The 11,805-nt window shown below is 37.7% G+C and overlaps 1 protein-coding gene across 3 annotated transcripts in view; it reads right to left on the reverse strand.

Annotated features, from left to right (window-relative positions):
- The window catches only part of RIMBP2 (RIMS binding protein 2), a 149,737-nt gene that overhangs the window by 55,480 nt on the left and 82,452 nt on the right, over positions 1-11,805 (reverse strand). For 2 of the 3 annotated variants that reach the window (XM_009320950.1, XM_009320949.1), the window contains exon 1: positions 254-355. In XM_009320950.1, the coding sequence (XP_009319225.1) occupies positions 254-355 (102 nt within the window). Of the gene's footprint in view, positions 1-253; positions 359-6,902; positions 7,026-11,805 lie in introns of those variants that run through there. The other variant, XM_009320948.1, reaches the window with a different exon arrangement.

An 11,805-nucleotide genomic window follows, 5' to 3' on the forward strand; every position in this document is an offset into this window, starting at 1 on the left:
GAGGACTTACGTATACTGGTCAGGTTAATCTTCACTAGCATAAACATTTGTAAATCAATTAGTACAGTCAGGTAAATCCAACAGTAAACATCCACTTGTTACAACTGCATCAGCTATCATGCAGAACAACCCAGAAGAGGAACCAGTTTGGTGGGTGTGGTTTAAGTTCCTTTAAACCAGGAGATCTGTTTCATGACCCGTGCTCCGTCACTGCAATTTGCTATTTCACCTGACTTTCCCTTCCTCCACTTACCTTCTGCAGGAGTTCGATTTCCTGCTGTTTGGCGTTGAGAACAGCCAAGGCTTGCTCATGCTCCAACTCCAGCTGTTGCCGCCGTTCAGCAGCCTCTCGCATATGCTGTTTCAAAGGAAGCAGAAAAACTATCAGGAGACTTCAACATATGCTACCTGCAGCCAAACACGCTGCCATTCCCAGGCATGCAGATGTTCATCTCAACATAAAAGCTCTCTGGTATCACTGATAGGCAAGCAGGAAACTGGATAGGATTTTAATTCGGTCAGTACTTAGGGGCATATTGCCAATGCTAAGCTCAGGCATTTTGACAGCAACCTTTTTTAGGATATACGACTCTGTCATTGCCAGCAATGTGGCCTCTGTGATGCACAAGTGAACAGTGCCCATCTGATTCATCAGGCACACATTTATATGTGGCATTGTGCTGAAAAATTAAAGCTTGGAAAAAAATTAGGTCGACAATTCCCTAAATGCCTCTTTATCTAGGATATGGTTTTGTGATTTGTTTTGCAAATGATGACCCAAAAGAAACAGCTTACCTTTGCTAATCTCTGCCTATTATTTATAGCAAATTAGACAGAACAGAACTAACACAGGTGGGTTTGTGACAAAAATGACTGTACGGTACTCAAAAACAACTTTTAAAGGACAGTTGCTACTAATGATTCAAAGCAATATGAGAAAGGTTCTTGGGAAGAGCACAAGCTGAACAATGTCAAGATACCCTTTGCAGATAGAAATCTTTTTCATTACAGGTTGATATTATTCTCCCAATATCATTATAACTTTCAAACACCCTGTTAATAAATGGGAGTTAAGAAAGATCTCTTTACAGATTCTGATCTCTTCTCTGGTGAAACTGGTATTAAAGATTTTTATTTTCCAAATGACATATTATTCCCATAATACTCTCAGAGCAGAAGCACGATGTCTTATCTGCAGCACCATGAGTTATTACACACAAACCTATTAGGAATCAGCACTTGGAAACAGAAATACGTGGCTGCAATTGACAAGAACAGGCCAAAATATCTCTTATTGTGTACAAGAGAAAATTTTATCAAGCATATTGCTAACCTTTAATGAGCTGTTATTCTCTGCTACATGTTACTCATAACAAAGAGGGACAGCCCAGTGAGGCTGACTTCTCTCAATCTGGATATGTTTGCAAAGGAAGCAGAAACGTCTCCAATACTCCGTTTGGCCTCTGCTTGGGACTTATTTATTTTCATTTGACATGTTGATTAAAAACAACAAAAAAATCATCAAAGATTTTTCCAATTCATCAGTTTTGACCTTCCACTATGGCTTGTTTTCTAGGAGTTTTGTGAGGATTCAGTATTTTGACTGTAGACATTTCTGAACTCTGCATATTGTACAAAAGTTAAATGGATTTGTTCACGGGTAATATCTATTCTGAGTATTTAATAATGACCAAAAATAATGGTTCCGATTCTCATCTCATCTGAATGAATATAATCTATTTTGCTAACTAGTATTACTCATTATTTAAATTAGCATGAAGCTACATTTAATGAGCTCAGCAGCTTCCATCAAGTCTTATGTAAAACTTGACACCAATGGAGCATCAGCACATTTCTTATATTCAAGAAATGGTGAGGCAATCAAGTCATTCTCACACCTTTAATTAAAACCTTTAATTATCAGAAAAAAACAAAGGTCTCACTTCACTCTCTCAAGATTCAGTACCAGATTTGGTACAGCATATTTTGATACCGTTAAGTTCTTACTACTTTTACAAAAGCTACTACAGAACATTTGCAGAGATCAATAAATAATTAATACCGTGACCATACTGCGAATCTATAAAATGTAATGAAGAAACAGATTGTGATACATAATCTGTGATTCTCCCCAGCTTTTAATTTCTCTGTTTCCTAAAATACGTATTTAATGATCTACAGTTCACAGATTTTAAGGTCAGAAAAGACCATTTGGTCATCCATGTTAACCTAAAAGTCTCTCTCAGTCATTTTAGTATTGTCATGATCTACTTAGTATTTAAAGCAGCAAGGATCTCTTCACCCCAGCATCTGTCCCTCCCCTGGCACAGCAATTAATTCTCCCCCAAACCAGAAGCAATTCCTCCCCTCCCACTCTGCTCACAAATCGGTTCTGTCTGCAAATCTGTTTCGCGCTTCCTATCTGCACATCAGCTGCTGTCATTTCTTCTTCCAAGCCTGAGGGGAATAGGTTAGGGCAGGGGAGGAGGACTGCAGAGATCACTAGGAGAACAGCAGGCAGAAAGCTCTGAGCTACTGAATTCTTTCTGCATCCTCCTTCAGGATTGACTTCCACAATGATCACACTGCCATGGTTTGTGTAGGTGGTGGCAATCCATTTGTCCCTGCTATCGCTATCCCTAACGTGAGGCAGGTTAGAACTTTCTAAACATGTAAATTTGCACTTCCCTTTTTGCACTCTTTCTAGAGGTCCTAATAATGTTACTCTAACATCAGAAAGCAAATCCACGTCTAAAAGATCATAGAAAAAGTACAGTAAGGACTTCATATTTCAAAACAATAGGCAAATAATGCTCTATCCTTCAAAGAAAGTGTGAAGAAGGAACCTTTTCAGTGTATCTTTCAGATCAAAGGCAAGAATGCTGCTACGCAGCAGAGAATGAACTGGGAACATTGTGGATATCTCAGTTTTCTTTCAAATTATAGAGCTAGACAGCTGTATAGTATAAACTGTTTCTGAAATAGCACTTAAGAGACCTGCTCAAACAGTTCTTGTTTTTCGAGCTTCCTCATGGGCAGCAGGGGGATTTGACAATGAATAGCCCATCCTCGCTCCAACCATTTCAGTGGTTGCACTGTGTTACCTACAGCTGCAAACAAAACAAACAAACCCATTCTTTCCTATAACAGTGACTTTTGCAGTTCTAAAATGTGCAACTGGTTAATGCTAGAACAAACTCAAATGGCTTTCAAGTACTAAAGTCTTGTTTATGAGACAGAACTCATACATGATGCTGAATGAGGAGCAAATTTAATTCTCACCCAAGTACTCTGATCAAAGGACTTGTCATCTGCGCTTGCAGATGGGTGGGCACCATTACAGTGGAATGAATGGGAAAAGCTGGCTGAACACACCAGAAAATCAGAACTGTTCTGTGTGAGAGGCACTGTGAAGATTCTCTGAAGTTAGCTAATTCAGCAGTTCTTCATCTTCCCTTTTCTGCTTTGTTGATACACTTTCTGTTATCTCAGGATGTAACTGAATTTCTCTTTTGACAGGGAAACTAGGCTAAATATTTCTCAAAACTTTCCAATGGTTGGAAAGCTGCAAACCATTTTTTCAAACTACTAATTTCCCGAGCATATGAGGACACACATGAAATACACAATTAACCGCATCTGCTTGGGCATGGTTTAATGCTAAAAAGGAGATTTAGGGTTTCAATTCTGCTGAAGATGATCTGCCAGCTCAGAAGGGTTCTGCTCAAGGGAGAGAACTACTGAACGTGAAAAGCCAGGGTCTCTATATCCACTAGATAATTTCTGTTTCAGTGAAGGAAAACTTTTGAAGGAGATTTACAGAATGTTTCTCCCACATGCATTAGAAGTATTATTTCAGTAGAAGTTAAGCAAAATCGGTCAAATAACCAGATTCAGCTCTTCTACAGAAGAAATTTGGAGGAATCCTTAAATCAAATGCCAGTACATATCCTAATTAAAGAGTGGAGAAATGAACATTGTTTGGTATGGCCAAAGAAGAAAGTACGTTCTTTAATTTGTTTTGAGAAAGTAAAACACAGTCTGTCATTAGAGGAGTTTCAAGTGTTCAAAAACATACAAGCCTAGCAAAACCAGTATCTGAACAGGGTATGAGAAAGGAGTTTCATTGCTCATGAAAGTGGGTTTTTTAGCAGTATAGGAGACAATAATTTGTATTTTGATTTGATGAAATGAGAATTAATACCTATTTACTTAAAGCAGTCTAATCCTCAGCTGTTTTATGAGCCATGAATTCACAGTTAATTTCTTTTCTAGACTTTTTTCCTCTTATCTTTCTACTATGTGCTCCTTGAAGAAGTGAATTTCTGCAGCTATCAAGCTGGAATCCCACAATCATTATATAGAAAGCACAGGCAAGCCCTATCTGTTGGAATAGCTTCTAGGTGTTGATTCTACTCTCTATAGGTACTAGCACATGGCTCACAGTAAAATAGCAAATTAGATAAAGGTCTGTGGAACTGTTAGTTTTTTATTCCCCAGAAGAAAAGGAAGGAAATAACAGAAAAAGTAAATTACCTTCCATTGCTAGAGAAAAACTTCCTACTTGTTCCTGGGGAAAGTTGTATTAGTCTAAAGACAGATAACAGTGTATCACTCTTCTATTCTATTAAGCAGTTTATTTTTCCTTTCCCAGTACACGTACTTATTATTTGCACATGATTCTAGATTTATTCCATCAGTGCTACCTGTTGACCGGTAAATAGGACATTGATAATTCACTGCATAACAATACACATAACAGTTAACTCCCCTTGGCATTGCCTAGTATGTGATTTCAACAGCTCATGTTTCCAGAAGCTGCTGGAATAAGTTGGTTTATGGAGCAGTCAGCTTACTTTTGGTAACACCCCAGTCTTTTGGAGGCTCAGCAAGAAGGACGTAACTTTTAACCACCTTTTATTTCCATCTGTAGCTGGAAAACCTTCTCCTCACCTCTTGAGCAATATCAAATAAAGCTTGAGAGAGGGTTTCAACAATGTATTTACCAGTGCAACAAGCCAAAAATAAAATCTCTCCTTCTCAAAGTTCAGATAGGTAGCCATTTTCATCACTACAATCATCTCCAAAAGCCCAGATCTATTCTGATGCAGCCAACAGCAAAACTATTTTTCCCCTTTTAGAGTGAGTCTGATGCAAGTCAAAATCATTAACAAATCCAATTTCAAATAAGTGATCATACTTATGACAAGTGTTGGCTGAAGCCACTTAGCATTATTAAAACATTCTGCAAAGAAAAGTCTTGCTTGAAATTTAAGATCTCAGACCACTTATTTTCATTTCCATCTCCTCCTACTCTCAGGGCATCCAATCGTCCTTTACTAGCCACTCCAGTGGTTTGAAAAAGGAAAACCTTGGGCTTGAGAAGATGAAAAATAAGCAGCTCTTTGGCAGTCTGTCAAAAAAGTTTCAGCACTGGGTCAATGCTCCATTCTAACCAGACAAACACATCCTTCATTTTTCTGAATGCTCTGAAGTACAGACAAGTGTTCACAAGTGTTTTCTCTCTCAAGAATTCTCACTGTAGTCCTCACCACTGCAGTTCCTCCCCTGATGCAAACAGCTCTAACGGCATGGATTTTTAGTAATCTTAATTGTTTAACCGTCTTCAAGGCATGTTTTGGTGGCGGTTTTCCACATCACAACTTCCATATTTTCTACAACTAAGAAAACCTGGGAACAGTGGCCCATTCAAACCAGTTTGTGTTTCTCCCACATCATATGCTTCCTTCTACTGGCTCCCTCTACCCCATCACATTGGACACCAGCTCATTGTATGTAGGGACCTTTCAGACCCTTCTCCGTTACTCCTGATCCATCTATCAGGTTTGGCTTATCAAGTTACTGACTACCATCTTTATTTAATCAATGACACTTTGGGAATTTGGCTGTTTCCTAGCAAAGCACTGTTTCCTTCCCACCACTAGAACTTTTTTTGCACTTTGTTTCAACATATACAAATCATTGCCCCCTTGAATTAGCTGGTAAGTAATAATCTCTTGGTTGATTCCATTTTCCAGCTGAATTCTACTCTTACTCTACCCCATCATCTCAGCTAGATCTCGTCTCTGTTAGATTCACCTGGTCAATTCCACTATTTCATAGAATCAGTTTGTTCCATGGCATTATACACAATAACCAGGAAAACAGAAGCAGGACAGCATCTTCAACTGAACAGTGAAACCTCTACTGACGAATATACTTATGATTCAAAATGCATTATTGAATTTTTCTAAGTTGAAAAGGAAGCAGCAAATTGATGACGTGAAACCAACTATGTATCTAGAAAACAAGCATGGCTAGACACCAAAGTACTAAGCTTCTCTAGAAGCATGTTAAAAGAAAGGTGGTTATGTACCAGGCACTATAATTCTTTCTAAATAAGACCTCTCTAATAAAACAAGAACAGGTTTTGCAACCTTGTCCTGACAATGGGATGAACTCTGCACAGGCAATACGAGCTGGTACCAACAAGCTCAACAGCTTGTTTCACAAGGCCACAATAACATTTTGCATCAAGTTAGACTGGCAGACATAGCCCTCTTTAAAGTAAAATATCTTGGCAGTTGTTCATATTTCCTTCATCAGCATAGTCACTTCTCATCCTTTTCTTCTCATCTTGACTTACCTCCAATAACTGCATAGTGAAAACCTACATCCAGTTACTTATAAAGTATCAGATAAAGATCTCTCCTCTGATAGTTTGAGATTCCTTGTAGGCACTTGGTCTACTGTATTCCATACATTCTATCATAATTAATAGGGGCATTCAGTCCCCTGGTTTGCAATGCACTTATGCTTCTGTGACTCACTGAATGAACATCAGGAATATTAAACAAGTAATGGAAGTACTGGATCGTCAGGCCTTGTAGCATTATACCTACCTTTAGGACCTGCTCTAAGTTCTCCAGCTTGGCTTGGAGCTGGTGTTTTCCCTTTACAGCCAAATCTCGTTCTTTGGTCACTCTGAGGAGGGTTTCTCTAAGGTGGTCATAGTCTGATTTTACCTAGAAAAATTAAAATGTGATTATTGCCCAAACAACTAATTAATGAAGGGAAAACTATATCTGACACAAACATTTCTGCATGTTGAAATGGAAGAAGGTAAACAAGTTCAAAGAAAATAGGAAAGCAGCGTAAAAAATGGAAGGGAATGTTCAGTGAGGTAATTGTGTGTGTCTCATATACGTGTATGCATGAAACACATTTTCTTTCGACAAGGACTACAATCTGGCAATGAAACTGTAGTTATGCATAAGTTATGCAAAGTTAAATAATTATACTATATAACGCACAAAATAAATGACAATCAAACAATTCCTAATCTCTCTCGATGTCAGAGGCATCAGAGATGGGTGTGCTATATAAAGAGACAGAGATCTAATGTATATATAGAAATATAACTCACATGGGCATTTTTCTGGACTATTCAGTGTAAATTGACTTCAGAATAAACTCAAATATAAATGGTCAGCCTGTGCTAACATTTGAAATCAGTGTCTCTACAATTAAAAAATAGGTATTCTTCTGCAACAAAACCCTTGCTCTCCCTTAAAATATTTGCATTCAGAAAGTTTTTGAAGGATCAGATATTCATCAAGTAGGATTTGCTTTCCAATTTAATTTACTTGGTGCTAGCTTAACCATTTCAGTATGACTAAGTCTTTTTATACAGGATTTTGTGAATCATCAGCGATAGTGACTACTTCATAAACACACATAGAAAATAAGAAAATATAATATTAAATTACTTTATCCTGCCATGGAAAAGTTCTTTCTTCGATTCAGATCAGCTGAAAATTTGATTTCTTATCCCTGACCATTTTATGACTTTATGTCCTGTATTGATGTATAACAATAGGATTGTTACAGTTTGTATCATATCAGAAACTGCAATTTTTGCATTAAGAATGAAAACCCACCAGAATAAACACCTGGGTAAAAAAAATACATAATGTTCACATACTGTTCCACTTCCCTGCAATGTTGATAGACGGTAAGAAAGCAAAAGAGCGAGCCATAATAGTTTTAGTGAACAGTGTTCCAAGAAGCATCTTTTTTCTTTTGTTAACTGCAACACAGCGCAGAAGCACCAACAATGCTGGCAGGATTACTGACTAAGGCAAGGCAAAGCAGTACAAAGTGTTGGGATAAGGCATAGGCTTTAATCTTGGTGCAGCTCATGTTTCCTTCTAACTCCAGTTAAGGAAGTGACAAGTACTTTTTTTTTCCTATTTAATTACTGTAATTTCTTGGGTTTTTTAAAGAACGAATGGCATTAAGCAATCTCTGACATGGGTATCTCCTGGACATTTTCTAAAGTGATGTTTTGGAAACTGATTCAGCCTTTCTATTTGCCTTCTGGCTCCAGTTCGTTAACTTGCAAATTTTGCCATGGACCAAACAACCTAAATGGTTGCAGCCAGCCCTCGTATTCATCTTTGTAAGAGGGCTCTTTAGAGTGCAGTGGACTAGAAAAAAGAAAGAGAAAAATAGAACAAATCATGTTTTCCACAAGAACTGATACAATTATTGTCAACCTCAGGATTTTTTTTCTGTGCACAGATTTTTCTTTTCCTCTTCCCTCATTTCTTTATAACTAAGGAAACTATTAAACAATGGATTTTCAGAATCTATTAACTTCCTGCATCCTTTGTATTGTATTTCATTGCTCAGATCAGTCAATGTATATTGTTGAGGAATAATGGAGTGGAAAAAGGAAGCAATGAGGTATCACCATCAACGGTGCAATTTTGTTATTGTCTGTGATTCTCAGTGAATTTACTGAGGATGAATGAAGTACAATATTTTGAATAAGTTTCCAGAAAAGGTTATTTTCCTCAGGCTGTAGTTTTCCCTGTCTCTAAAACAATTGATACCAACTGACTACCTTTGTAAAGAATTTTCTAAAACTTACTAGTCATCATAGTCTGAATAATTTTTGGGAGCTAGAGTGAGCACAGTACCTTTCTGCTGTGTGTTTTTCCCTGCTGGCAGTGCAGGGAAACGGTACCTATCAGGCTGCTAATGTAATTTTGGAAAGAGTTGAATTAGAAACAGGTAGAACCGTCGATATTTCACACATCTCAGGATCTGTCATTGCCTCAAGTTGCGCCAGGGGAGGTTTAGATTGGATGTGAGGAAAAATGTCTTTACTGAAAGAGTGGTTAAACATTGGAACAGGCTGCCCAGGGAAGTGGTTGAGTCACCGTCCCTGGAGGTATTTAAAAGACGGGTAGATGAGGCGCTTAGGGACATGGTTTAGTGGGCATGGGGGTGTTGGGTTGACGGTTGGACTCGATGATCTTAGAGGTCTCTTCCAACCTTAATGATTCTATGATTTAGGATCTCAAAGCGCATACCTAAATTACTTAAAGTTTAGGAATACAGAAACGGTTCTGATAATTTCTCAACTTTCTCTTTTGGTAGATAAGCTTTTGAACAAAGTTCTGTGTATATTTTCATTTTGCAGGTTGGAAAGAACACAGCTAAATCTACCAACCACCTTCCAAAAATTACTCGTTACTTCCAGCAACACTGATAACTTTTAATATTTCTACAGGGCATTCTTGCCAGGACTTTCTCCTCTGAAGATTGTGTATCACACAGAATGCTGTGATATACGCATTTATATAACCCATAAGGCAGCATAAAACTTGATGAGTCTGTGATTTGCGCTTTTTTTTGTTTAGACAACATTGTTCTTAAATGTGAGTTTAATGCTCTCTCCAAGCAGGCTGTTTAAGAACATACGGGATATACATGAACTTGAATTACACACAGGAGCACATCAAAACATCAATGTTCCCAGTGGCAAAAACAGTTGACCTAAACAGAGTGCCATCATAAACAGTTCTAGTTTCATGACAGAAACAGGGAACATTTTGATCTGTGTTGTTTCTCTGTTCAATGCATCAACCAATTTATTTTTCATCGCATACCTTCACGCTTACTAAATGCGCCCTCATTTCAGTCAGTTATGAAGGCCAGAATACTGCTGAAGTGTCTTCCACTTCCTGAACACTTAAACAGAAACTAGTTACTGAAAACCAGTGCACCAAAACGAACCAGCAGGTTTTTTCGTTGTTGAAAAGCTCCATCAGCCTTATAACCCACCATTTGCCTTAATTCTAGTCTTTAGTGACCTGCCGATTTCTCAAACGACTTACATTGTTCAGAAAACATTATTCAGAAACTACCATGAAAATGGTATGATTTCAGGTATTGTGGAAATCAATTCTGAATGTATAATGCCTATTCTATTTTTACATAAAAACACTAGCCCATATATATTCAGATGGACACAAAACCAAGTTAGAGCCCAGTGTCATAGCACTCCTAATAACACAAAATCTTTTCACAAGTACTCCACTCCAGGAATGCAACTTTGTTTCTCTTATGCAGAGTACCAAAACTAAATCATGTAAGTTATGTACAATTTTAGCTTTATTTTGTGGATTTAAAGGTAGCCAGCCCCGTACCTACTCCTTTCTAGAGTCAAATTTCAGCAACTACATTGTGCAAATATGAGCAGTAGTTCTATCTGTGCTACATAACAGAATGCATAAACACTCCTCCAGCCCCATTTGCTTGGATAAAATTGGCCTGTTTTTCAGGCCAGCTCTCAAGGGTGAAAAAGAATAAATTATTTTAGGCAGGTTTTCCCCTTCAGGGTTGAGCCCTAACTGTTAGAATTCTGCTCCAACCTCCTCATCCGAAGTTGCATAGTTTCACACTTGCTGAATAATAAAATGTACTCTAAACCGCACAATCTATCCTCAACCTCATTGGGTGCGGTAAAAAAAAACCCGAAAGCCACAAACAGAAAAACCCAAATAATTCCCTCAGAAAACCTGTTATGCAAGAAGGAAATCACAAGGTTTGTTAACGTTCAAGGTATACTGCAAAGACTGCATATTGTTAAAATTGTTAAAAGTGAGATGGTACACTTAAAGCAAGACTTTGATCCTACTGAGGCTGTGATATTAAATTAGTAGCACAGGTATCCAGAATTGTTGCATTGTGCCTTTCACAGTATTTAATATATTTGAAGAAACAAACACCCATGGTGTGACAAATTCTGACACTACAATAGTAAAAGGTATTTTTATTACTTAGTGGCTAATGTGTTAAAGTTTGACATTTTACCTTTCTATTTTAAATTGCTTTTACTAGGTTTTTCAATGTACCTCAAGCTCTTCACTATTGTAAGAGACAAACATTACCTATAATAAATCATTATTAACCACATAGTTCTTCACTTTCTGATAGTAAGAAAGTGTCGTCAATGTACTGAGCCTTCACTGCATTAATGCTGCATGCTATTCCTGTGTCAGCTAGAATATAAAACTGCCTAAGTAAGACTTTATCTTTATGTGCCTTGTGAAATAAAGAGTAAAGGCAATGTGTAAACAACAATAAAGAGAAGAGAAAAACATTAGGAAAGGGAGAAATTCTAGACAGATGGATGAATAAAATTAAATGATGCTATGATACACATGGCTTCCTCCTATTATAAAGTATTATTACATGGCCTTTTTATATAGAAACAATTTAAATCCCTCAGCAACAGGGAATTTCAGGTCTGCTTTGATACCAGGTGCTACACACAAAATGTAGAGTACATGCATAGCCATCTGAATTTTAGTAATTTGCATTGTCTCGGGGATTTAATCAGACCTCCTTTGGTTTGAAAATTCAGCAGTGGGCTACTCTGTGACACATGCACGTCAGAGACATCAAAGCGTGCAGCTACCACTGTTTTGCAAGCTTTGAGGATGGGCTTTC

This window comes from Pygoscelis adeliae, unplaced genomic scaffold (assembly GCF_000699105.1).
Source record: "Pygoscelis adeliae isolate BGI_AS28 unplaced genomic scaffold, ASM69910v1 Scaffold353, whole genome shotgun sequence".
Taxonomy (NCBI): Eukaryota; Metazoa; Chordata; class Aves; order Sphenisciformes; family Spheniscidae; genus Pygoscelis; species Pygoscelis adeliae.